Source organism: Balaenoptera physalus (assembly GCF_965194825.1).
Source record: "Balaenoptera physalus genome assembly, chromosome: 2".
Lineage (NCBI taxonomy): Eukaryota > Metazoa > Chordata > Mammalia > Artiodactyla > Balaenopteridae > Balaenoptera > Balaenoptera physalus.
Genome location: NC_138883.1, coordinates 13,547,838 through 13,575,122, shown reverse-complemented (window position 1 = coordinate 13,575,122; position 27,285 = coordinate 13,547,838). Strand labels below are relative to the sequence as shown.

General features: G+C 52.2%; 1 protein-coding gene across 7 annotated transcripts in view; it reads right to left on the bottom strand.

Moving 5' to 3' along the window:
- TTC7B (tetratricopeptide repeat domain 7B) overlaps positions 1-26,955 on the bottom strand; it is a 240,025-nt gene extending 213,070 nt beyond the window's left edge. For 2 of the 7 annotated variants that reach the window (XM_082451243.1, XM_082451244.1), the window contains exons 1-2: positions 26,659-26,951; positions 3,363-3,517 (exon numbers count right to left, since the gene is read on the bottom strand). In XM_082451243.1, coding sequence (XP_082307369.1) covers positions 3,363-3,517; positions 26,659-26,779 — 276 coding nt within the window. In that variant the 5' untranslated portion in view covers positions 26,780-26,951. Of the gene's footprint in view, positions 1-3,362; positions 3,518-26,658 lie in introns of those variants that run through there. The other 5 variants (XM_082451246.1, XM_082451249.1, XM_082451245.1 and 2 more) reach the window with 4 other exon arrangements.
- Between the last annotated feature and the right edge of the window lie 330 nt (positions 26,956-27,285).

The window sequence follows — 27,285 nt, the reverse complement described above, 5'->3', positions numbered from 1 at the left end:
CAGTCACACAGGCGACATATATTAGCCAGAATGGTCGAGCCTGCTGAGGCAGAAAGCAGACTAGTGTTGCCTAGGGCTGGGACGATGGGGGCATGGGAGATGACGGCTAATACTTACAGGTTTACTTCTGGGGTGATGAAAATGTTCTAAAATTGACGTAATGGTTGCACAGCTCCTGAACTGTACACTTTAAATGGATGAATTACATGGCATGTGAATTATACTTCAATAAATCTGCTGTAAAGCAGGCTCCCCTCAGGCCTCAGGCTTGGGTCAAGGATGGAAGGCGTGCGTTATGAACAAAACACACGAGCACCTGTCTCAGAAAAGGAGGCTCCACGGACATCCTGGTGGGTCCTGCCCACGGCACTGGGGGTATACCACAGATTGCAACCCAAATAACCCAAGGAGAGAGGCTTTCTAAATTGGTGCAAAAGTCAGGACTTGCTTTCTTTCCAGGGACACACTTTTCTCACTGAGCTGTTCCAGCTTGCTATGGTTACTGACCCAGGTCCCTTCCCAGAGGCTGCAACTTCTAACTCTGATGGGCTCGTCTTCCTCTCCATCAGGAGAGGCTGGCTTCCCCAGTCCACACCCACCAACCTCATCCTCAGCCCATCCTCAAGCCCCACTCATCACTGGGGAAAGAAGAGGCGACCCAGCCATCTATATAAGGAAACAGATTTATCACCCTCTCCTAGGCATTCTCATTGGAACCCCAGCTACACAAGGCCGGATTTTTCAGCTCACAGAAGCACACCATGAAGCTGCACTATCCTGTAATCTGTGGCTGAGACGGGGTGGGCGATACACAGGTAACCAGCCAGAGCATGGCGAAGCCGCTGTTTCAGCCAAGGTGGTCGGCTTCCAGGCAGTCCCTGAAAGGGAGCAGGGGCAGCACCGCAGAGGACATAGAACAGGCAAGAGAACGAAGGGAGCAAAAGGGTTTTAAGAGTGGCCCGAGGGAGTGGCACCAATGCAAGACGTCAGAATTATATTTGGAAACAGAGAAAGAAATCAAAGCAGACTGAAGAAAAGAGAAAAAGAGCTGTGAAAAAAAAGCATCCACCACAGGGGTTCTCCACCAGGGGAGGGGACAGGGCAGCCTTGGGTACACAGAAAAGGCTTCCTAGGAGATTCCTGTGTCCTCCCTCTTTCCCCAGAACTGAGACCCATAGGCTGAAAAGCAAACTGAAGGGGGAGGGGGAGGGAGTTCGTGTTTGCTGGGCACAGAGCTTCAGTTTGGGATGATGAAAAGGTTCTGGGGGTAGATGGTGGTGAGCTGAATATGAACGCACTTAAAACCACTGAACCTAAAAGATGGTTAAAATGGCAAATTTTATGATATTTATATTTTACCACAAGAAAAAAGTTTTAAAAATTAAACCGGAAAAAATTTTTAATTAAAAAAAAAAAGGTAACTTGAAGGGCCAGATGGAAAATACGCAGGAGCTTGAAAAAATTCCAAGAGTAGAGGCGCAGTATGGATGCACGGTATGGAGAGCCTTGCTGGGCAAGTCCAATCTATGGCCTCGTGCAGAGGAGGAAACAGCTTGGCCAAGGCCCCTGGGCCGAGGGGGAGAGGGGAGCAGCTCCAGCCCGGTGCCATGTTACCTTGCCTGTGACATGTGCAACTTTCTTTGAGTTGAATCAGAAGCCAGGCCTCCTGACTCCTCGCCCAGGCTCTTTTTGCCACCACACGGCTACCTTGCTCTGGTCTCTCCAGCCTCAGTTCACTTGTGTTTTGTGGGCACCTGTGTCTGCACAGGGCTTTCCCTAGCTCCCAGCTAGGAGACACCCGAACTTAAGGTCAAGAGGAGAGGAAATTTCACATCAGCCAGTGTGAGTGGGTCAACCCGCCCAAGCAAGAGCAATATGACTTTGGAACACTCTTTATAAGGCAGAGGGAGCTAAAAAATGGCAACAGGAGAAAAATTCTCTAGGTAGAACCAATAAAATAGCAAAAACTGACACGTATCTAGCGCTATTCAGTTGGAAAGAACTTCTACACCTGAGACTCAAAATGACCTTGAGCTAAGTACACTTATAGATTAAAAAATGTGAAGCTCAGAGAGGTTAAGTAACTTCCCAAGGTCACACAGCTTATAAATCCACAACTGGAAAGCAAACTCAGAATTCTAAGTTGAAATTCAATGTTCTTACTACCGCACTGGGTTGTGGAGGATGCGGAGCAAAAACTATGAGCATGTGGTAAAATTAAAGGTTAATTTTTCCGGATGAAGGTAGGGGGATTCGAAGTGGGATAGAAACTAGCCAGGTGCCAGGCCTGGAGCAGTGATCTTCAACCTCTCTCCCCAACACAGAGTCTCACCCTTATACCTCCTGGAAGGACACCTGAGTCTGACCAGCTGTCACTATGAGGTCCCCCCACCCTTTCCCACTGATTAGGACCCACCAATGTCACCAGAACCATCTTCGTTAAGAACAACTGACATGGAGACAACTGTCCCTAACTCTGAAGAAAAGTGAAAGAAGGAAGGAAGGAAGAAAGGAAGAACTCAGAGCTTTAAAAGTTCACTGAAGACTGCCCTTCCCCAATAGAGAATACATCCGAGATTTTAAAGGGACCCTAAAGAAGCTGACAGGAATGGTGGGATGCAGTCAGCTATCTGAACAAGGCTGACTTCAGGAAGCCAGTAAGAGCCAGACTCCAGGCAGGTAAGTGTCCAGAAACCGGTAAGTGCAGTAACAGGGTGGGGAAGGGGGCAGGGGGGAGGGAAGGCAAGATGAAAGAGATTCAACGAAGCAAGCAAGGAAAGACGTGAGAGGGAGAGGGAAAGCTGAATATAGAGACCAGGAAACAGGGTAGATGAAGAGAAGGGCAGCGCTTAGGGTTTCCTGTGCCATGAGGATTAGGGTCATTGCTCAGGCAGAGAGAAGTTCCTGCCCTGGTTCCCTCCCACACCAAGGTACCAGGCCTGCCGGCACCAATATGCACCCCCGTCCGGGCCAGAGCGGCCTGGGACATTCACGAGCTGCATATTTTAGGCAGGATATCGTGCGGTAAGTGACACTCCTGATTAACTTCTCTCTTTTCAGTGGGACAGAGTGTCAGATTGAGTCCTGGGCCCCAGATAACAGCTTTATTCCAAGCACCTGGGGAAGATTAGTGCCATTTCTCAGGATAATGTGTCATTAGAGACTCTCGTCAGAGAGAACCTATTGGTCTGGAAGCCCCACATCAATTGCACAGGGAGTTGGCCTGCTCCTCAGAAGACAAGCCACAGATGTGCTCCGCCTGTCGCCCAGTTCGTCCCTGGGCATCCTTCCCGAGCACACGCTGCCCAGAGGCGGTAGAGCCAGCATATCCCTCTAAGCCCTCATCCCGAGGCGCACGGTACCTTGAGGTTCCCTCGGTCCAGGGCAGCGGTCAGATGCTTGCGGACCTCAGTCAGCTGGGGCCTGGGGCCTCGGGGACTGGCCCCCTGCCGCAGGGGGTGTTCCTTCAGGAACTGCTCCAGCTTTGATTCCCCGAGGAGGAGTTCTGCCATGTCATCTACAAAGAACACAGTGAGAAGCTAAATGGGGGTGAGGAATGGTCTGTGGGCTGGGAACTCCCCAAGGACCTCAGGACCATCTGACAGTGAATTCTCTTAATTAAGAATGTTCCAGAGTATGAATGCAAAAGGGTGGTAGCTCAAGCATTCATTCCTCTGTCCCGTATTTATTGAACTAGAAAGATGGATACTCGTTAATGTGGACAGAGCTCAAGTTCAGTAGAAAACACAAAGTTGTCTTACGATTTATTCAGCATGATCGCTACAAAACACACAGAACCCAATACTCTGTATTTTTCAGAGACAATGCAGTGAAATCTTCTAGCTCTTTTGTGGTCTACTGCTTTATACGTGGACATGAGCTGGTAGAAAGTCTTGTGTACTCAGATTCTTAAAACAAGTTTGTGTCAAAATGACCTGAATGCATGCAGTCTGTTTCTGCCTAAAAGTCAAAGCTCTACAGACATGGTATCTGGGAATGTTTGTATGAAGGTTCTGCTCCTAAGAGTGCATTACTTATACTTGTAACTTTGTTAATGTCTGTGTTGGCTCGTTAATTAGAATAAAAACCTCACTCCAAGAGCAGCTCTTTGGAATCCACACATCCAGATTGTTCTGAGTAAACCCAGAACAATTCATACATCGGCCTGAACACAGACTATTTTTTCTGTGAAGGGACAGAACATAATTGTATGAAAATATAAAAGCAATTTTTAAAGGTCTGGAAGGATATACCTCAAACCCATGGCAGTAGTTACCACTGGGGTACAGGAAGGAGAACCTCAACGGGGGTTAGTGGCCAATTAGGCTTTAGCTTTATCTGTAATGTCCTGGCCCTAGAAAGGAGAACAGGTTTGCCCATTATTTGTGTAATCTAAAATTAACTAAAAAAAAATATCACAGAGGACCCACTGAGATTTTGGGAAGTAGGTCTACCGAAGGCCGAGAGCCGTAACAAGAGCCTTTCCAAGTGCTCTGGTCAGTGACCCAAAGCTGCTGAATCTATAGTTCTCAGCAGTGCCTCTGTCTGTGCACTGTGGAGCCGAAAATAATCTTTTAGAGATGAGACCGAGGGTCCTGGGAGGAACCAAGCAACACAAAAACAGAGCCGAGTTAGGCTACTGAACACAAAAATTCTTCAGCTGTCCAAGAAGAGAAAGCAATTGCCTACAAGATGCGGAGGACGTCAGGCTTGCCCCGTGGCCGCATCAACCCCGAGGGCCGCAAGGCCATGTCGGCACAGAGCCCGGGGATACGGAGCAAAGCCCACGTGGACAGGCCAGCCCAAACAGCAGCTTCCTCCCAGAAGCATGAGTCCTTCCTGAGAATGAAATCCAGCTAATAAAGAAATCCAGGGCTCAGGGATGAAGGACATGTAGGCAGAGGCCTGCAGGCCTACGAGAATTACAAAACAGAACATGACTGTTATAAATTAATACGATGCAAAGACAATAATACGTCAAAAACTGGGAGGAACTTCAGGGGGCCATGCCCTCATCTTTCAAAACACTGTAATATATGTTTAAACAAAAAAAACAAATATGACTCCAATCTTCTTAAAGCTTTATTGGGGACTTCCCTGGTGGTCCAGCGGCTAAGACTCCACGATCCCAATGCAGGGGGCCCAGGTTCGATCCCTAGTCACTAGGGAACTAGATCCCGTATGCTGCAACTAAGAGCCCACGTGCCGCAACTAAAAGATCCCACATGTCGCAACTAAGACCCGGTGTGGCCAAATAAATAAATATTTTTTTAAAAAAAGCTTTATTGGACTCTTTAGGAAATGACTGTCACATGGTGAAGCATTTATTTGGAGCTCAACAATTCCTTCGGATTCAGTTTCTTCTTTCCATGAATACTTACTAACACCTTATTTTCTAAATAGTGCACTGCCATCCAATAGAAATATATGCAAGCCATATGTTACTTTAAAATTTGTAGTAGCTATATTAAAAAAGAAAAAAGAAACAGGTGAAGTTAATTTTACTAATATATTTTGTTTAACTCAATATATCCAAAATATTATCAGTTTAACCAGTAATCAGTATTTTTTAAGTTATTGAGATATTTTACATTCTTTTACATATTAATTTTTCTAAATCCATTGTGTACTTTACACTTATAGCACACCTTGATTCAAACCTACCACAATTCAAGGGGTCAATAGGTACATGTGGCTAGTGGCTACTCTACTAAACAAGAATATGATCACTATTTATAAAAGTGTGTCTATTTCTCTTTAAATCTGTCTGTATCCCTACAGAGACATCTAGAATGATTACCACTGGAGGAAACGATAGTAATTTCTGAATGATAATATTTGGGGTAATTTTTAAGCTCTCATCTTTAAAGTCTGAATTATTTATATTGAGCAGAATCATTTAATATTACTTTTAGAAAAAATGAACTCTTCTATAAAAATCGGAAATAAATTTAAAAAAAATATATATATATATCAGGATATTAACAGTGGCTATTTCTGAGTGGTAAGACTATCAGTATACTTTGAATTTCTTTTCTGTGTATTTTAAGCTTCCAAAAAATAAAATAAAGTAAAATGGGATTCAGAGTCCCAGATTTAAATCTCAGTTTGTTGCTCTGTGACTTTGGCCCTAGGATTTAACCTCAGCATTTTGGGGAGTAATTCTAAGAAAGGCTCTCTGGACACATGAGCTGAGGATTCCTCTCTCCCCATTATTCCACATTATTCCGCATTATTCTGAATTATTCCGCATCATTCCCTGCCCCTCCAGCTCACCTCCCTGCTGCTGATCTTCTGCACCTGCATCTGGAAATGGCTGCCCGGAGCAGAATCGCCAGGCCAGCAAGCAGAAAGGACAACAGATCAGGACCTCTGCTACCTGCTGCATCTTTCTAGCTGTGGGACCAGGGGCATACTGAAGCATCAATTCCCCCGTTTACAAAATGGAAACAATACTGTGACCAGAGCAAGACTGCAGAATGGAGCTAATGAGTTCTTAGTAGGGACTAGGCGGTGACCTGGAGTGACCACACCACTCAGCTGGGCCTTAGAGGATGCGTAGGATCTGGACTGGCAAACAAGAGAGGGAAGGGTAAACTAGGCTGAGGGAACAGCATAGCATTGGAAAGGTGCAAAGGCAAGCTTCCTTTGCATTGAATAAAGTGGCTGGAGAACAGGGTGTGGTGAGTGAGAAGACCAGCTGGGGTCAGAACTCAGAGACTCACCGGTTCACCCTCCCCCACCTCCCTACCCAGCCCCATCACCACGGGGTGACGCCCAAATCCCTTAGCATGGAACACAGGTCCTGGCCAAGTTCTCCACATGTGCCAGCCAGGTTCACTCCTCCAAGCCTTTGCAAGGCTCTGCGATGCTGAGAACACCCTTGGCCGTTACTGATCTCTAAGCGCTGTGGATCTCCTCCCCGACATGCCCCATCCCAAGCCACCCCCAGCTGTCCCAGCAACCTTGAGCACCCCAATCCCTTCTAGACTCTAAGGAGAGGCTTAAAGGAAGAACCTGAGTGTCGTTTATTTTTGAGTCCCGGGGCCGGGCACAACATCTGGCAAAGAGTGACAATAAATGGTGAATTAACTCGATGACAGGCAGAGGCATTTGGGCTGCACCCTCCAGGGTAGGCCTGCCCCTGCCTGTGGCAGCATCTGCCAGTCGCCCCCTAATATTCATTCTCCCCTTCTTCCTTTAGCATTAGAATGCCCAGGTTTCATCAGTGCACAGAGCTTCCCAGGGCCCCTGGGAGCTAGATGCTGCGTGTGACTCAGTTACAGCTGATGGGATACACGCAGCATCTGGCCCAGGGCCTTAGGGGGGATGAGCTTGCTGTCCAGTCCCTCTTCATCCCACCCTACCAGCCGGGATGTGGCTGTGCTGATAGATACTGGTCCCTCTTCATCCCACCCTACCCGCCCGGATGTGGCTGTGCTGATAGATACTGGCAACCTGTCCCAGACCACAAGGTGGAAACCATCTACTGAGCATGGCGAGCAGCAAGACACAAGGACCCTTGGTCTCTAACAGCCAGGAGCTGCCACAAGCCCTGGGCGCTGCTTATGGTCAACTAGTACATGAGAGAGAAACATTAACTTTTACCTTGTTCTGCTCAAGTCGCTGTTATTCTGACCTTTGTTACAGTGGCCAAACTCGTATCCTAACTAGATCTCCCAAACACAAAACAGGCTTTCAGCTGAGAAACACTGTTTGAGAAGACTTACCAATGCCCATCCCCAAGTTCACTGCTTTCTAAACAGAACTCTGCAGAACCCAACTGAGGGCTTTGGTAGAACCCCTAGACTCTTCACCTCTCCTCTTTCATTGGCTTTTACTTCCTAGGCTTGCCAAGATGTTTATGTAAACAAGGGGCTGCACAGTTGAAGAGGAGTGTACAAACCACTCCCTAGTGCTGTGTGGGATTCACGTCCCTTTATGTTCACCGATCTCCTAACACTGGGGCAACGCACCAGAGTCTTTTTGTTGTTGTTTGTTTTGTTGGTTTTTTAAAATTTATTTATTTTGGGCTGCATTGCATCTTCGTTGCTGCGCCAGGGCTTTCTCTAGTTGTGGCGAGCGGGGGCTACTCTTCGTTGTGGTGCATGGGCTTCTCATTGCGGTGGCTTCTCTTGTTGCGGAGCATGGGCTCCAGGCATGCGGGCTTCAGTAGTTGTGGCACACGGGCTCTAAAGCCCAGGCTCAGTAGTTGTGGCGCACGGGCTTAGTTGCTCCGCGGCATGTGGGATCTTCCCGGACCAGGGATCGAACCCGTGTCCCCTGCTCTGGCAGGCGGATTCTTAACCACCTTCCCTGCACCACCAGGGAAGTCCACTCACCAGAGTCTTGATTTAAGACGTGAAGAGAGTCTAGTGTTCTCAGAGCAGTGGGGTGGGCCCTGGCAGAGGTTCAGCTGAGAGGAAGAGGCTCTCCTCAGAATTAGGAGACAGCGCCCCTTTTCTCATGGAGGTTCTGGTCTTTCAAGACCATTTAACATGGTGCGGGCTCTAACAAAGATGCATGTAGCTCTGGCTGGGTGGAGGAGACAAAACCTTCAGCAAGAGTGTGACAGGTATATGTTTTCAAGGAGGAAAATGTAGGGAAGGGCATTCCAGGCAGAAGGAACAGAATATGCAAAGGCATGACTCAGACCAGCTGCTTGGGGAAACTCCAAGAGCTGAACCACGAAGGGCGGGGAGAGGGAGAGGAGGTAGTCGGGGGAGTTTCCTGTCAGGTAGGCAAGGATCAGCTCCTCAGTTCTAAAAGGAGCTGCACATTCTGAGTAAAGAGCTTACAATCTAATTTGAAATTTAGCATGGTGGCTACAAAATCATTTTTGAAATTTTTTAAATTTCCAGGCTCTAATTAATCTCCCAAGCAAATTGTTTTCTTGGCCTCCCTTCAAAAAAGGTGACTTTCCTGCCACTCACTCTCCCAACGAGGAGGACAGAAATCTTAAAAATATCAAGCAGCTCGGGGCTTCCCTGGTGGTGCGGTGGTTAAGAATCTGCGTGCCAATGCAGGGGACACGGGTTTGAGCACTGGTCCAGGAAGATCCCACGTGCTGCGGAGCAACTAAGCCCGTGTGCCACAACTACTGAGCCTGCGCTCTAGAGCCCGTGAGCCGCAACTACTGAGCCCAAGTGCCACAACTACTGAAGCCTGTGCACCTAGAGCCTGTGCTCTGCAACAAAGAGAAGCCACTGCAATGAGAAGCCCGCGCACCACAACGAAGAGTAGCCCCCACTCGCCGCAACTAGAGAAAGCCCGTGCACAGCAACTAAGACCCAATGCAGCCAAAAATTAATTAATTAATTAATTATTTTAAAAAATCAAGCAGCTCATGCCAGAGAAATTATGCAGAAGCTGCAAGGCTCGTGATGGAGGGGGCTCCACAGGCGCTGGCCAAGGACCACACAGCTTCCCAAACAGAATCCACTATCGACAAAAGAAACAGACGTTCCCCCACCCCGCTGTCATGGCCCAACCGTGTGTCCCGCTACATGCCGGCACCATGAGGCATAAGGAAATAGGGCACCTCGGGGCACACAAGGAAATGAATTCCCACTGTATTAAAGAATTAAATATATAAAGAGGATCAAAATGTTAAAAATAGACTTTCACTTCCAGCCAAGACGGACCGAATTTACCCTCCCATCTAAAATAAACACAAAAGCAAGACAGAATATATGAAAAAAAAAGAAAAGCAGTTTTCCAGACATTGGACATCAGGCAAGAGAGGAAAGTGATCCCAGAGAACTGGGTAGCAAACAAGGTGCACCCTACAATTGCCTTGAGAGCTTTCCAGTTGCAACACAGAATCCTGCTCCCGAAAGACTTAAATCTGAGTGTCTCTTCCCCCACTTGCCTATTCACACCCCCAGGCGCAGGGGAGAGCATCAGGACTGCAAAGTGGGGCCGGGGTGTACTTCCCGGGATGGGGAAGCCCAGTAGTACTATGTGAGAAACAGCTCTGGCCTCAGGCAGCCGTGGGCTTGAATCCCTGCTCCTCTGTTTCCTAGCTGTGTGGCACTGGACAAGTTACTTAACCTCTCTGAGCCTTAGTTTCCTCACCTTTCGCTACTGTGAGGCGCTGGGATACTGTCCTGGCGCTGGGATTCAAACCCAGATGGCTCCTGCCCCATCTCCCCAGCAGGTCAGGCACAAACCATGTGGACGTCAGCTTCAAGAGAAGGAGCCCAGCTTCCTTCCCAGCCCTGGTCAAGCCGGGACGGGCAGTTTCTAAGTCCCTCTCCTGCTCCACCTGCTGGGATTCTCAGGTGACCGAAGTGGGGAGGGGGGGAGGACTCAGGGGCCCAGGGGCCCAGGGGCTGGTTTCAACTTTCCCACGGGCATTTTTGGGGGTTTGAGGTGGCAGAAACCAGCTTCCCAGTGACAAATAGAGAGGAAGCCGGAAGCCAAACAGAGACCACTCCCGAGGGCCCTCACCAGGAAGAGTGTGGGGAATTAGCCCCCGGCAGGGGATTCTGGTCCCCGGTTCACGTCCACAGACAGTCCCATGAGCCTTGCGGCCGGCTCGGCTCTGTGCCCAGGTGGCCCTGGCACCCCCCCACCCCCGCCCAGGGAAGGAGGAGCTGTGCCCTTTGCCACTTGAAGTGACTGCTCCTTCCTCACAGCCTTCTCCCTTGTGGGATAAACAGCTGACACCCAGAGATCTGATCAGATGGGGAAGAAAAAACTTCGGTTTCTACTCTGTTCAGGGAGTACTTGATATCAATATAAAAAATCTCAACTACTCAGTTTACATGTCAATAGAGAAGCATTAGGTCTATTCAAACCATTCCTGCTGGGGCTCCAATCCAAGAGGAAAAAACAAACCCCTATGGAAGGAGGAACTGGTTTGTCCCCTTTGTTATCCAGCAAAGACAGCCAGGCTCTGCATTTCCCAGTCTCCGTATGAACTCTGAATTTCATCCCCGCGTCTCTCTGGCTTCTTGTAAATCACAGGTACCTTAATGTTTGCAGCACTTGTGACCCTCCTGCCTCCCAAAGAGTGTTGACAAGAAAACAGAGACCATCAGATAGTGTTGGGAGGAGTATAAATCGATAGGAGTGTCTACAGAGGGCAACTCAGCAATACCTACAAAACAATGTTCGTACCTGTACCATCCGACCCAAAAATTCCAGTTTTAGCAAATTCTCCCAAAGAGACACGCACTCTTGAGCACAAAGATGTACATATACGGATGTTTAGTTTACTACATGCAGCCCTACTGGTAATGGCAAAGGATAGGAACTACAGCAGGGGGCCTGTTAAATGAATGATGGTACACCCCAGGCAATGGGACAGACTGTGTCCATTAAACAAAGGGAACAGATCTAAACACAGCTCCCTGGTACCCTGGTTGCACAAATGGCCCCAGGTCCTCATGCCTCCCTGAATCCACGTGCTTCGTGGCCTTTCCCATTGACCCTGGGCTTGGGCACGTGCCTTGCTCCAACTGGTAGGACAGGAGCAAATCTGATGCACACAGAAGCTCAGAAAAGGGCTTATTCACTTCTACTTCCCTCTTGCTTCTCCGCAACCACCATGAGAACATGCTTGGCTGGCCTGGACCTAGGAGGCTGAAAGGTCACGTGCAACAGAGCTGAGCTGTCTCAGGTGAGACCCAGCCAGGTAAGAGCGCCCAGCCAAGGGCAGCAGCGTCCCTGAGCTGACCCACGGCTGGCCACCGAGGCAGGAGCAAGCTCTGATAAGCCCACAATCATGAAAAACAATAAAATGTGGTTGTTTTAGGCACTAAGTGTTCCGATGGTTTGTTACAGTGTAATAGATAACAACTCAAAGACAGATACAAAATTGGGAGTGCAGTATGTCACTACTGTGTGTAAAAGCCAAAAACCAACAATATACTTTCTTATAAATGTATAGGTACACAGAGTGTTTCTGAAAGGGCCCCCAGGAATGGTCGTTTCAGTGGAAGGGAGCAAGAGGACACGGAGATGATGTAAGGAGGCAGCTACTTTCACTATATACTCCTTTGCATTATTAGGTCTTAATAACCATGTACATTCGTTACCTAGAAAGTATTAACTGGTTAATTTAAAATGAAAGAAGATGGCCCGTGTTACAGTGTACTCTGCATCTAGAGCGGCTGGTCTGGGCGCCCACAGAGGGCTTCCCACCACCTACTCCACCATCTCAGAACCATGTGAAGATGTTTTAAGTCTGCCGTTACTACTGAGAAACAAGCACCCGCTCTCCCTGGGCCGCCAACCTCTCACACACACTCTCCAGGCCCTCAGCATCCTTCCAAGGCTGTGTCTCACCAGAGGGTGCCTGGACTTGCTGTGCCTGCCTCCCTTCTCCTGCCAAAGTTCGAGGCATCATCTGAGATGCATTTCAGGGTCCGCCGGGAGAAGCTTCCTCCGCTCCCTCCGCCTGAGCTAACCACGTACCTCACAGGGCTCTGCACATGCAGGCGCCAGCCAGCCTGCGCCAGGACGTACAGCAGCGAACGAGACAGGAGAGGCCTCTGCCCCCAGGGAGCTTACGTTTCTGGACAGAGGAGACAGAGACAAACCAGAGAAAGGCCAGACAGTGGTAAGAGATGTGCAGAGAACTAAAGCAGGGTGGCGTGACAGTGAGCAAGTGTATGGCTGCTTGAAACTGGGTGGTCAGATCAGAGCAAGAGTCTCCAAGGAGAGGCGTTTGACACTTGAATGATGTGACAGCCAGCCACGCAAATGGCTGAGGGAGCAGCATCCTCTCAGCTCACCTAGGGGCCCCAGGTGGGGACACAGCTGGTGTGTTCTAGCAACAGCAAGAAGGCCAGCGTGGCTGGAAAAGAGGGAACAGGTCAAGGTGGGGATAGACAGAGAGGCAGATCATGAACATTCTCACACACCGAGGTGAGGAGTCTGGCATTCACTCTGAGTGCAATCGGAAGTCTTTGGTTGGGGGCTTGGGGTAAACGGGGGTGTGCAATGATCTGATGCAGGTTTTGGAAAGATCCCTCTGTCTGCTGTGTGGAGAATGAACTTGGGGTTGGAGCATGGCAGAGGCAAAGGCAGAGCCAGTTAGGTTGCTGTAGTAGTCGGGCGAGAGGTGAGAGACACTTGGACAGGAGGGTAAGTGGTGAGAAATAGCGCAGGGAGGGAGAAATCGTTTGAGCGAGACATAGTTTGGAGATAAAATAAACCAGACTAACTAATGGAATGGACTGGAGATATGGCAGACAGAATAGGAGCCACCCCTCGCCCCATCAAGACGTCTATGTCCTAACTTCTGGAACCTGTGGATATGTCACCTTGCCTGGCAAAGGGGACTTTGCAGATGTGATTAAGTTAAGGATCTTGAAATGGGAGGATTCTCCTGGATTATCTGGGTGGGAACATTGGGCCCCTAGAAGAGGGAGGTAGGAGGGTCAGAGTCAGAGAAGAAGACGCGGTGATGGAAGCAGAGAGAGAGAGACTGGAGGACACTGAACCACCAGCTTTAGAGATGGAGGTGGGGCCACAAGCCAAGGAGTGCGGGCAGCCTGTAGAGGCTGGACAAGGCGAGGACAAAGACTCCTCCCTACAGCCTCCGGAAGGAATGCAGTCCCGTCGATACTTGATTTTAGCCCAGTGAGACCCATTTCCTATTTCTGACCTCCAGAACCGAAAGAAAACAAATCTGTATTGATCTAAGCCAGTAAATCTGCAGTAATTTGTTATAGCAGCGGCAGGAAACCAATGCACGAGGGTTGAGGAAAGGAGAGGATTAAAGGTAAATTCTAGATTTTAGATTGCACAGTGGAGCGGACAGTGGTACCACTTTGCCATGTACTGAGGTGAGGAAGAAAATACCCAAGAGTTCTGTGTTAACCAAGTTAAATGACACTTGATATCCAAGTAGAGAAATCAAGTCAGTGGACGAGGGTCCACATCAAAGCTGGGGGAGACTGAGTGGGAAGGACCAGGAAAGAGAGACTGAGATTAGAAGTTTCCAGAAAGAGGGAGTGGTCAAGTGGGTTCAAAGCAGCTGGAATATCCAGGAAGATAAGAGCATAAATATAACCATTACGTTTGGTAACATGGAGGCAACATCGGGGGGTGGGGGGGGGAGACCTTAACATGAGAAGGTTCGGGGAAGCCCAGGGGATACAAGCCCAGCCAGGGTGAGCAGAGGAGATGACGATTCTCTGAAGAGCCTTTGCCAAAAGGGAACAGAGAGATGAGGCAGTAATTAGACAGCGATGTAGCGCTAAGGACGGTTCCAATAGGAAGCCTAGGGCATGTGTGCATCCCACAGGGCATGGTCCAGGAGAGCCAGACAGAGAGACAGAGAACTGATCCAGGGAGGCAGAGAGTGGACTGCAGAGGCCAATCTGGGAAGGCGAGGATGGAAGGGATTAAGAGCAAAGGGATTCAGGGCTGCAGGCCTTTGGAAGGAACTGAGGCCCCCAAGCAGGGCAGGAGGAAAGCGGGTCAACTCGGGGGGAGGAAACGAGCTGGTCTCCTGATTGTTTCTATTTCCTCAACAAAGAATGAGGCAAGGTCATGAGCGAGGGGTGACAGCAAGGCATTCAGAGGATGTACAGGGTCTAAGAAGAGAAAAGAACGCGTGCAACAGACATTTTGGAAAGGGGGAACGCAGACCTACTGGAGGAGGGGCAGTGCCTTGGTGAGGTCACTGGTCAGCAGGGGCACGTGGTCAGCAAGGTGAGGGCGTTCCTCAGCCAGACCCACGGGTAGGTAGAGCTGGGCCGAACCAGGGTAGGGACACTGTCACGGAGGAGGATGGGGAAGAAAAGGGCACACAGCTTGACTAGAAAATATGGATTACATGTCCTACACCTGTTTCAAATCTAAGTCAGGTCATGTCACTCCTCCCCTCAAACCCTGCAGTGTCTCCCCCTCACCCAAAGTGAAAGCCAAGATCCTTGTAACTCATCACCTCAGCTCTGACCTCCATCCTATCGCTCTCACATCCACGCTCCACCTCCCCTGCTCAGCACACAGCAGGTGTTCCGTACACACTTCTGGAATGAGTCAATCAATAAGCATGTCTCCCCTCCACAGACATGGCCCAACCAAGTACCGTAGTCTCTGGAGACGCAGCTCCCTCCGCCGGGGTGCCTGGCACACAGTCGGGGCATGATGCTCACTGAGACCAGACCTCCCTGTGTCTACCTCAGGCTGGCAGAAACGACATTCTGGGATCGTCAGGGTCCAGGCCTCGTGCCAAAGCCTCCTCATATCCACACACAATGCAGAAGCCGAAGGACAGGATGGGAGAGTAAAACGTGGGAACAGAAGACCGTGCTTCCTCTGCGCCAGCAGAGTAGACGAGTACGCTGGACACACACGCACGCACGCACACACGCGCAAGCACACGCACGCACACACACACGTGCACGCACTTCCCCTAGAGAAACCTCGCCTAAGAAAAGACAAGGTAACTTGGAAGTCATGAGCTTGGAGTTGGCCTGACCTGTCCCCAGAGCTCCGCAGGGCAGGAAGTGAGTCTAATGGGCAGGGGGGGCTGTTATCAGGCCAGCCCAGAAGGCTCGGAAATGGCTCTCTCAGGAAGCCAGCCCCACACAGGCTTGTTAAACGTACACCCACACGGACTCAACAAGCTCCTCCTGAAGACCCAAAGCCCCAGTCCAGTCCTTGCCTTGAAGGGGTAGGGTCTGTAGGGAGGCGGGTACCACCAAGTCCTGCACGGTGGTGTGCAAAGACCAGCAGGGACACTCAGGAGGGTGTGAGAAGCAAGCGAGGTCTGAGGGGCCTGAGGAATTTCTCCAAGTGAGACTCCAGGCAGAAGGGTGACTGCACGCCGCCGGCGTGTGTGCTGGGGCAGCGGGGGGAGGAGGCTGCCACAGGGTGTGGGGCAGCTACGACGGGCCAGGGAGACCCACCTTCCCAGGCCTCCGGGCCCAAGACTCAGTGGGGAGCTGACTGCCTCGGCCTGGTGCCTGGTGGACCAGGGAAGGGAGGGTGGCATTGACTGCAGGTCCCTGGGCTGGGCACCACCCCACCCCTCAGGGGTATCATCTCACCAACTGGACACTCCCCCAAGGCTGGCTAACGTGGGAGAACGCTGCTTCCGAACCTACAAGAGCCAGAGGGGGCAGTTCCTCAATGGAGCCCGGCCCTGCAGCAAAGGGGCTGAGCCAGCCCGAACGTGAGGAGGAAAGAGGGATAAAGGGGGCAGCGAGGGGACCGGAACCCCTCCCTGGGATGGGAGAGAAGGCCACAGGCAGCCAGCCCCAACAGCAATCCATCAGCCCCAGGCGGGCCCAGGCCAGTCACGCTAGGACGACACCAAGAGGCTCAGATGTGCAACCACACGCGGGTGGACACTCCCTCCCCGGGGGCCGCCACAGCCCAGTCCCTCCACCACCCCCAGCCCTGAGCCCAGTCTGCCAAGTCTCTATGTCCTGGACTCAGCGATCTTCGCGTTCCAGGCCCTCAGGACAGGGCTGGCACCCAGGAGGTGCTCAGTAGGCGTCTGATGAGTAAATGAATCCAAGTTAACTCCTCCAGAGCACAGGCCAAGTTGTTCGTTGAATAATTAGTTGAGTACCTACTGTGTGCCAGCCATGTGATTGGTGCTTGGGATAGAGCAATGAACAAAAGAACAAAAGGCCGTGACCTCCTGGGGCAGCCAGCCCAGTGGTCTCATTCATCTTCGTGTCCCCATTACCCATGGCAGCACCCCTACGTCCTACCCCAGCCTCACTGGGTGCCGAATGGGTGGCTGGAAGAGAAGGCCCGAGGCATCTGTCAGACCTGGGCTGAAGCGCTTACTAGTTCTGTGACCCAGCAAACACGGGTGGTTGCCAGCTTCTCAGCACAACAAGAACCCCACCCCCACTAAGCATCTTTGCTATCACTGCTGTTATTGTTGTCCTGTCCACTTCGTCCACACCCTGTAAAGGACTGAGTATCTGGAACTTTCTACCCTCCTTCCACACACAATACTCCTGATGCAGTGAGGCTGCTTGAGATAATGCTTGTGCTAGAAACTGCATTATCTGATTTGTTCCTCGAAGTAACCTTTGAGATAAAGATTGAGGCTCAGAGAAGCTAAGTAATTCACCCAAGGCCGGAAGAGCAGTAAGTGTCGGACCCAGGATTTGAACCCGGATCTAACAGGGCAAAATCCACCGCTTTCTCCTGTACTAGGTTCCTTTCCTCTTTGCTAAAATACCTCCATCCGCCTAAGAGGGTGAACTATTGTCCCACTGCCCAGGACTGAGGGGGCTCCGGGACACAGGACTCTCGGCGCTAAGACCGGGAGAGGCCGCCGAAAGCCACGCTCTGCCAGGCCTCACCCGCCACCCTCGGCGCCCAGTAACCCAGCTGCACGCTGTAGCCTTCAGTGATGCTGTCACTGTTCTCCTCGGGCCGCAGGTGACGCTGTCCCACCACTTGGACAATCACGCCTCAGTGTGGTCCGGGAACTCCCTGCGCCACAACCCCCCGGGTGCTGGTTAACAACCCTGTTCCCTGAACCCGACGCCACCAAGACTTCCCGAAGCAGAAGCTCGGACCCAGCCTGGGACTCCGGGAAGCTTCCTGTGGCTGGTGACTCTCTCGGCTCTACTTCTTCTGGTGCAGCGTCCCCCGCCCCGCTCCACAGGAGGTGCTCCTTAAATGCTAAGAATGCTGGCTGAGGGCAGGGGCTTTCAGACGCGCCTGAGGACACAAATCACCGGAGGCTCAATTTTGAAATGCAGATTTCCAGTCCGCATCTTGGACCGAGAATCGCCACCCTACATGGGAGGTCTGGCAATCCATAAGGTCTGAGCTCCCTTAATTCGGTGCAGCTCAGGGCGTGTCCACGGACCGCCAGCACTGGCACAACCTGGGAGCTTAGAAAGAGCGCAGAAGCCTAGGCCCCAACCCAAACGGGCTGCATCAGAACCACCGCGTGCGGAGCCCTACAAACCGGGCTCTAATAAGCCGGCTCGGTGATTCTTTGATCTGAAAAGTTCAGAAAAACATTAGTGTAGAATAATGCAACTAGAGGCGTAAGTGGGCTAGAGCCCTATTCTATGAACAGCTCCAAGCCTCGGTCTACTCGTGCCCTGAATGGGAATCACAGCCCCGACCCCACTCCCCACGTGGCTGTTGTGATGATTAACCGGGATCCACGTAAAAGTTCATGCTCAGAATCCAGCACACAGCTGAAGCTCAAGAAATGCTTGTTCATTCTCCCTCCTTACTGGCACTGTTTTAACACCCATGAAGTCGGGAAAACTAAGGTTTCAGTGGTTCAAGTCATGTGCACAAGGTCACTCAGAGGGCAAATGCCTGGGGATTCTGACTCCATGTCTGGCAAGCCCGTGAAAGGACCAAAAAACATCTGTTCTGCCTGGTTCTGGCACCTCCACCACGTGCTGTGCTTGATGAACAGGGACAGACAAACCTGGAGGGTAGCAGGGCCTGAGGCCACAACACCAGGTTTCCTGTGGCTGCGGCTGCCCTTTATAGTTTACGTGGCTTTCATCTCACCCGCCTGCCAGACTCTGCTCAGTCTCATCTTGGTGGCTGACGGGGATGGTTTTGAGACGTCTCAGAAGACCTCTTCCTATTTGCAGCAACATGGATGGACTTGGAGGGCATTACGTTAAGTGAAATAAGTCAGACAGAGAAAAACAAATACTGCATGATATCATTTATATGTGGAATCTAAACAATACAACAGGGGGCTTCCCTGGTGGCGCAGTGGTTAAGAATCCACCTGCCAATGCAGAGGACACGGGTTTGAGCCCTCGTCAGGGAAGATCCCACATGCCACGAAGCAACTAAGCCCGTGTGCCACAACTACTGAGTCTGCGCTCTAGAGCCCGTGAGCTGCAACTACTGAGCCCGCGAGCCACAAGTACTGAAGCCCACGCTCCGCAACAAGAGAAGCCACCGCAATGAGAAGCCCGCGCACCGCAACGAACAGTAGCCCCCGCTCACCGCAACTAGAGAAAGCCCGCACGCAGCAATGAAGGCCCAACACAGCCAAAAGTAAATAAATAAATTTATTTAAAAAATAAATAAATAAAATGTTTTTTTAAAAAAAGAGAAGCAGACTCACAGATATAGAGAACAAACTAGTGATTACCAGGTTGGGGGAGAGGGCAATATAGGAGTGGGGGAGTGGGGGAGTGGGAGGTACTAAGTATTGGGTGTAAGACAGGCTCAAGGATGTACTGTACAACACGAGGAATATAGCCAATATTTGTAATAACTGTAAATGGAAAGTAAATTTTCCAAATTGTATAAAAATTCAAAATTAAAAAGAAAAAGACCTCTTCCCTCTTCCTGGCTCCTCAGATGGGAAGCAATGGCTTTCACACAAGTCAAAGGTCTGGAACCCTCCACCACCTGCCAAGCACGAGGTCACCCAGAGGGACAGGAATCCACCCACTTGAGGGCGACGTGAATCAGGAGCAAAGGCCCTTCTGGGTGCAGCGCCTGGTGCAAAGCCGGCCGGCGGCAGGTGCTCTGGGTAAGCAAAGAGGTGCACCAGTTAGAACGCCTTCAGTAGCAAGTAATGACTGAACACCCGACTCAACAAGGCTTCAACAAGAAGGCGTTTATTATCTCAGGTAACAGGAAGTCCAGGGAGGGACCGCTGCAGGCGTGGAGCGTCAGCAGCTCGACAGCATGGCCAGGCTCTCCCTGTGTCTCCGTGACCCACGGAGCCCCCTCACTCCTGAGCCGAGTGCCTCCTGGCACAAAATGGCTGCAGCTCCACGTCTCAAAAGCATGAACCATTTCCAGGGCAAGAAGAGAGAACGTTCTTCTTCCCTCTTAAGCATGTACATCACTCTTAAGCGTGAAGAAATCCTTCCCAGAAGCCCCCTCCCACAGCAGATGTCTCTGATGTCTCATGGGCTGGAGCTGAGTCACATGCTCATGCCTCAACCAATGACAGGCAAGGGAGTAGACCCTTGGGGCCAAGGCCCACCTACCATAAAACACATGGCACTCAGAGAGGCCGACAGCTGAACAAAATCAGGGCCCAATTAGGAAGAAGCAAAATGACTGGAGGCGGAGAATGCGGGATGGACAGCCCCACAGGTAAACGCCAGTCCTCGCAGCGCAACACTCCCCAGGGACGGGGTCATCACCTGTACCTTGGCCCTCACATCCATTTTGGAAGGCCCTCAGCCTTGCTTCCTGCAAGACCGGTTCCAACCGGTCAGGAGCCTCCCCTGGTGAAAGTCTGCGGGCCACTTCGACACAGCACACCCAGTGCGGGCTAGGAGGCTGGTGGCCCACTAAAGCAGGAGCACGCCCTCCGCCCTTCAGAAGGACCACCACAGTGGGGAGACCAGGCACATGCCCAGCAGACAGTGTGGGGGAGGGGAAGCGGCCCTGAGCGGGGAGGTGGGAGACGCTAGCACCCACCACCATGAGACAGCCCATGCTATCTCTGCTAAGGGCTTACTCTGTGCAGGCCCCGGGCTAAAAGCACCTTCAGGTGCTCTTTGGCTTGTTTTGTTCTGTTCTTATGTGGTCCTTCCAGCCACCTTACCGGTTTAGCACTGTCATTACAGGTTCACGATCCCTCGTCCATAATTTCCAAAATCCAGACCTCTCTACAAACCAAAAGCTGGGTTTTGTTGTTAACTTACTGGGCAATTAAACTGAACCAACATAAGGTTATTTGGAGTCTATTTATCCCTTTTGCAATGACTGTTGATATGTTTTAACGCAGAAATACTGCTTGTTTTCTCATGAAGCACTGCCACTAACCCCACGGAGAGTGTCATATAATGTCCAGTATATACACTGCATTCCGAAAAATTCTGCATCCTGAAACACATCTGGCCCCAAGGGTTTCAGAAAAGGAACTCTGGATGTGTGTCCCCACTTTACACATGGGGTTTCTCAAGGCAGAGTAACACTTTGACCCAGGGTCCAGACCTCTGACCCACTCTGCTCACCTCTGCCATCGCCAGCTGGTGGCTTTAAGGAAGACACCTCTCTCTCTGGGCCTGTTTTCTCATCTATAAGATGGGGAGGTTGGACTAGATCAGTGGGTTTCAAATGTGTTTTTTTAAGCACAATAGCCCTCCTTCAAAGGAAACTTTAAGGGAAAATGTAACTGCTCCAGTGAGTGAGGCCTGCCCACCTGGTCACCAGGGTGGTTTCTCGACAGGACAGTGTGAAAACTGCTATCCAATGTGATCTCTCAGGGCCCATCTGGTTCTGACTCTCTGTGGTTGTCTTCTCAGAGGCAAACAGCCTTTTCTGTGGGGGAAGGACAGCTAGGCGGAACCTGAACCAGACCTTGACAGATGGGTAGGCTTCTGACCTGCAGAGAGGACTCTGGAGCCCAACAGCTTGAGCACAGGTGAGAGATGAAAAGCAAGGGGAGAGAGAAGGTCCGGGAGGCCAAACCAGCCAACGGAGGGGGGCGCACCAAGGGGATGGGAGGTCAGGCTGGAAAGGCCGGCTGGCCAAGCGGATGGATGTCGGGAATCCTCCTTCCTCTCCACTCGGAGCCTGAAATTCCTGTGCCCTGGAGGCGGGGGGCAGGCGGGGGGGCGGCGTGGAGGAGGAGCCGAGCGGTCCCAGCCCCACTGTGTGGAGCCACAAGGTCACAGTCTTTTTGCCACGACCACATGCGCCCCAATGCCAAGCTCAGAGCCACCCATGTGCTACTGTGGAATAAGTGAATCTTCTGGATCCAAAACTCAGGACGTGTGGTCTGCCACAAAGGCATGTCCTTCAGAGGACAGCAGGACAGAGCATCTGAAAGCAGGACGCTGGCCTGGGAAGGCCAGGAGGGAGCGTCTCCTACGTTTCCTTCCCCTGTGTCTGGGGGCTTCCCGAGAGTCCGCTGGACCCCAGGAATGTCCAAAGACGCCATTCCTACACGCCAGGGCCACCTTCTCACCCCGCTGCAGGCTCTCAGTTACACCTCAGCCTTGTTTCCTAAGAAGCCCCTCGGGCAGGCAGAGGGGCCCCCCATCCACCATTACCTCTCCCCGTCTCTGGGAAATCTCCAGGGGCCTGAGCAAGCCCAGCCCTCCTCCGAAAGGGGAAGCCACAGTGCCACCCGTGCCCTCCTTCAAACCACAGGAATATCAGCTATTGGCAAAGGCGAGAACCTCACTCTCACGCAAAGGTCTAAGTATATTTCATAACCAAACTTTGCCCCCCTAAATATTCTTTGTTTCAGGCACCACTTCCCTACCTACCCCTCACCAAGAGGTAATTAAAGTGACCCCAAATCACACCTAACCAGAAGGGCGATGGTCCCTTCAAGGAGACACTATGATTAGGGCCTAATTGTTCTAAGTGAGCTCAGCGACTGAGCCCGTCTGAGACGCTGAGCAGCCTGGGGAAGTGTGGAGGGGCTGACACCGCCTCAGAGCGAGCGGCTGTCTTTCGGGGCGGGTGCACGCTCCAAAAGGCCTGTTCTGTTACTGAAATATGCAGAAGTCTTGACCAGGCACAGCTCAGGTGTGTCATCTCGAGGTCTCCCACACTTTTTCCCAACCAGGTGATATCCAGGACCTGGCCTGCCTTGCCCAGGGTCATGCTGAGTCAGCAGGAGGGAGTGAATACCGGTATTTTGCATATACCAAGTTTAACATATATCAACTCATTTCATCCTCACAGCCACCCTGATGGGTTAGGTATTATTAACCCTATATTACTGATGAGGAAACGCAGGCTCAGAGATGTTAAGTAACTGGCTCAAGGTCACCCAGCCAGCCAGAGGCAGAGTCCGAATTGAAGCCCAGGGGCCAGATCACTGCACTTTCTCACACAGCAGTGAACCTAACCACCAGGAGGCTAGAGGGTGACCTTCTGGGGAGAGAAGGCAGCTGGGACTGCCCTCCCAGGGCCAGGGCTGACCTGCGAGCCGACAAGAAGCCGATGTGCGGTTCTCCGTGTTCCCCCCTGACCCCTCGGGCGGCCACGCCATCTCCAGGCCAGGGCCCCTCCCACTTCCCTGTGCCCACCAATCCCCTGCAGGTCTGGGGTGGGGTCCGAGAGTCTGCACTCCTCACATGCTCCCAGACGATGCCCATGCTGCCGGGCCCCTGACCACACTTGAGGTAGCAAGAGCCTGGGCTTGAGTGGACCCTCCCATGCCCCTTAGCTTGCATGTATTCCCATCCCCACCTTCTTGCTGGAACTCATCGGGGCCTGGCATTTAGCTGCCACACATTTTGGTTCCTTGAGATGGAGGGATTAAAAACAGTGACTGCAGTGGGGTATGAGGCAGAAAAGGAACTTCTGGGCTCTGTTTCCAGCTTGGCATTGGCCCTTTTCTTCCTTGTACACCTCTTGGCAAAACTATCTAAACCAATTTATCTCAGGGGAGTCAGGCTGAAGCAGCAGGCTCTGAAAGTGTCCGCTATTTACCGCCCTCCACGGGGAGGGGCTGCCATGCCCCGAGCACGTAGCTGACGTGCTGAGCGGAGAGGCTCGCTGCAAGCGGGAGCATCCAGAACGAGTGACTCCCCTGCTCAGAACCTTCCCGTGGCTCCCACGTCACTCAGAGAAAACCCAAAGCCTTCAGCATGACCCATGAGGCCCCATGCCATCTGGCCCTGCCGCCCCTCTGCCCTCACCAGGCTTCTGCCCTTGAAGTCCCCTCCCTGGAACACACTCCACCAACTTAGCTCTTATCTCGGAGGCTGCCTTCCCATCGAGGCCTTCCCCGGCCTCCCATTTAAACCAGCCCCACCCCCATCCCACCCCAAAGCACTCTTCCTTCTTCCCCTCTTTACTCTTCTCATACCACTTACCACCATCTGACATCCTGTACATTTTACTTCATGATTTTATTTATCTGTCTCCCTGCCCCTTCCCTAATAGAATGTGGGCGTCGTAAGGGCAGGGATGTTTGTCTGATGTGGTCACTGGTAGATCCCCAGTGGCTAAAACAGTGACTAGCACATTGGCAAGTACTCAGTATTTGTGGAATGAATGAATGAATAAGTGAATGAATGAAGGGCCTGCCTACTAAGGTGTCAGGCTCTGTGGCTAGCCCTGGGAGTCTTTAGACTCCTCTGAATCTCATAACAACCCCTACAAGGTAAGTCTTTTAATCCTCATTCTAAGATGAAACAACTGAGGCTCCGAGTGGTTAAGTAATTTGACCAAGGTCACAGAGTGAGGAAGTGGCAGGTCCAGGACTCAGGCACTGGTCTGGCTGGTTCCAAAGACTGTGCCCTTTTCTGCCTGTGGTTGCCTTCAAGGTAACTGTCTTAGTATGACAAACACGACATTAACTCGCTGTCCTTATTCTAAACAGCAAATGTTTTAGCTTAGGGATTTTGCCAAATCCGCCCAAAACTTGAGGTCTAGTGCACCCAGGTGGGTCTGGTGCCCCCAAAGCCAGGAGGAAGTCCCACTGCCAGTCAAGGGAGCCCCCATCAGCCAAAGAAAGGGAAAGACCCTCCTACAAGCACTTCTCTGAACCCCAAAGGAAAGCCACAATAATTCTGTTTTGTTTCATCCTTTTTCTTTGCTTTTTTTTTTTTTTTTTATCTTCCTGAGCAATCTCTTTGACCTTTTCTAGTCTGTGTGACCTTTGGCCATCAATGACTGCTGCTTACCATGTGGGTTCTGGGGCAGAAATCTCTCTCTCATGAGTTTCCCCAAACCAAGCTTGCACATAGACCCATGGACCACAGTGCCCCGTACAACCTGCTCCCCCCGCAAGCCCCATTAATGACTGTGGCTTAGATTCTAGGGACCAAGCCTTGGAAAGGGAGCCAAGCCTAGAGGGGCCGTGAAGGTAAGATCAGCTCAAGCCACTGAAAGCCCATCTACTCTCTCATTCCAGAGACCACCATAGTTTGAGTTACCCCACCTCCCCTACCCATCATTCTCAGTCACATGATCTTGTCTGTTTTCTTCAAATCACTTCTCACTATCTGAAGCTACCTTGTTTACTATGTCCATATTTGCTTACCATCTGTCTCCTCAGAGGAGGTAAGTGCATGACGGTAGAAGCTTGGTCAGCGCTATTCACCACTGTTGATGCCTGGCACATGTGGGCATGCAAATATTGGTTGAATGAGTAAATAAAGCAGGAAACAAGTGGGTTCTGAAGGGAAAAACCAGGGGGCTCACAAATGAACTTATTCAATCCTAAAATCAAACTGCCCTGAAGGTATTATATGCCCACACAGCTGAGAAGTGACAAAGTAGACCCAGGATTGTCGAACTCTGAAGAAACAAGAAAACTTTGCAGGTACGGGGAAGAGAAGCAAGAGGGCAAGCTCGTGACCCTTACAGGGACAGCAAGGTCAGGCTGCCACTGGGGCCCAGGGGACTGAACACCTTTTCCTCAAATGCTCGCTTAACTGAGAAGAGTCAACATGTTCCACATGCTGAGCCCAGGTAGGTCTGTGCTTCCTCCATGCCCCTGGTATGATCACGGCACCTGCATCTGCCCAGGAAATACCGGCCCAAAGCAAGGTACCACAGTTGAGAGTGCACAAAACCAAGTTCTTATTTTGAGACTCTGATACCATAAAAGGCACAAATATAAACCATTCCTGAAGAGGACACATGACATCCCTCTCCATTTCTGGGTAGTTTGAGGCGAGAAGGTTGAAAACTGTGTGGCGGTCCTTTCTCAGAACAGTGTCATTCATTCATTCTTTCATTCATTCATTTGTTCAGCCACCATGTGCTCACCAGCCTCAGGAAGCCTGAGATGAAATGTGACAAAACCTCTGCCCTCTCACCAGTGCACTGGTGCCTGCGGTTTTGGCGGGCACTAAAAGACAAGCAAATATTAAGGATACTTGCTTCCAAAACAAATAAGGACACGTGGATCTGTGCTCTGAAATGGTATTTTGGATGCAATTTTGATTCCATTGGGTATGAGAACCAGTTGAGTCAACCGGGTCATAGACTAACTCCAGGCACCAGGTTCCTACTCCTTGGATCTCTCCGACCCCCTCTTCCTCTAGGCCCCAAGCCCCTCACACACCCAACCCCATTTCCCAACATTCTTCTACCACATTGCCACCTCTCTCCACAATATTCTACCTCCTGGCTCCCCTGACTCTATTTCCCCCATATTCCCAAACCCGACCTCCCTAGATGCACAGCTTCGACATCCTACCCTCTGGACCCTGGGACACATCTCAACCTGACTTCCACCACCGCCCCCCACACACCCCAAGCCTGGGCTTCCACCTGGAGCCCCTTGAACGCCATCTGTTTACACAGCATATTTCCCAGGGGTCTCTGCTCACCACCCCCATTCTCAGGAGCCCCGTAAATACATCGTGACTCCGAGTACACCATACACACACCCTGGATCCCCATACATCCACACCCGAGTCCTGAGGACGCACCCTCCCCCCATCGCCTCCAACTTCTCAGAGCCCCTAGGCCGGCCCCTGACCCCCTGGGACCCCAGTACAGCAGCCGACTCCGAGACACCCACCCCCTGACTCCGCAGAAGCCCTCCCTGCACGCCGGAACTCTGGGACGCCCGGCACAAGCCCTCGGCCGCAAGACGCCCCCACCGCGCCGCTCCGCGGACCCCGGGTTCCCGAGGCCCTAGCCCCGCCGCGCACATCTCCGGGCGCAGCGCCCTCGTGACCCGGCCGCGCCCCTGCCCGCGCCCCGCCGCGCCTCGAGGGCCCGGCCCGGCGATCGGCGGAGGCCGCGGCGCCTCCAGCAGCCCAGGCCGGAGCGCCCGGCGCGTACCGTTGGCGATGAGCTTGGCCGACAGCTGCTTGACGAGCTCGGGGATCCGCTCCCACTGGCACTCGGAGCGGCAGCGCTCGATCTCCGTCTCCAGCCGCGAGCCCGCCTTCTTAGTCGCCATCGCGGCCTGGCCGGGCCCGGCCCGCCCCCCCGCAGGCCCCGCAGGCCCCGCCGCCGCCGCCGCCGCCCGGGCGCCCCCGTCGCCGCCTCCCGCTGCCGCCGCGGGCTCGGGCTCCGGCTCCCGGCTCCGCGGCGTAACGGGAGCGCCGGCTGGGGAAGGGGCGGGGAGGCGGGCGGCGGCGGCTGGCGCGGCGGGGCCCCGGGCGCCGCGAGGAGCGGCCCCTACCGGCCAGGGCCGGAGCCGCAGCGCGGGCCCGGGTCGGGGCCGGGGCCGGGGCGAGACCCGGGCCGGGGGGAGGGGGAGGCGCGAGGAGGGGCGAGGTGCGGCGGAAGCCGGGTCGGGGAAGGAGGCCCGGGAACGGGACCTGGAGAGGGGCTGGGGCTGGGGTCCAGATTCGAGGGGGAAGGCGTGGAAGAGAGAGGTGAGGAAGAGCAGGGGCTGTGGTGGTAGGGGTCTGGCCGAATGGGGGCGTGGAGGAGGGAGACCCGGGAGGGAGGGAGGGAGGG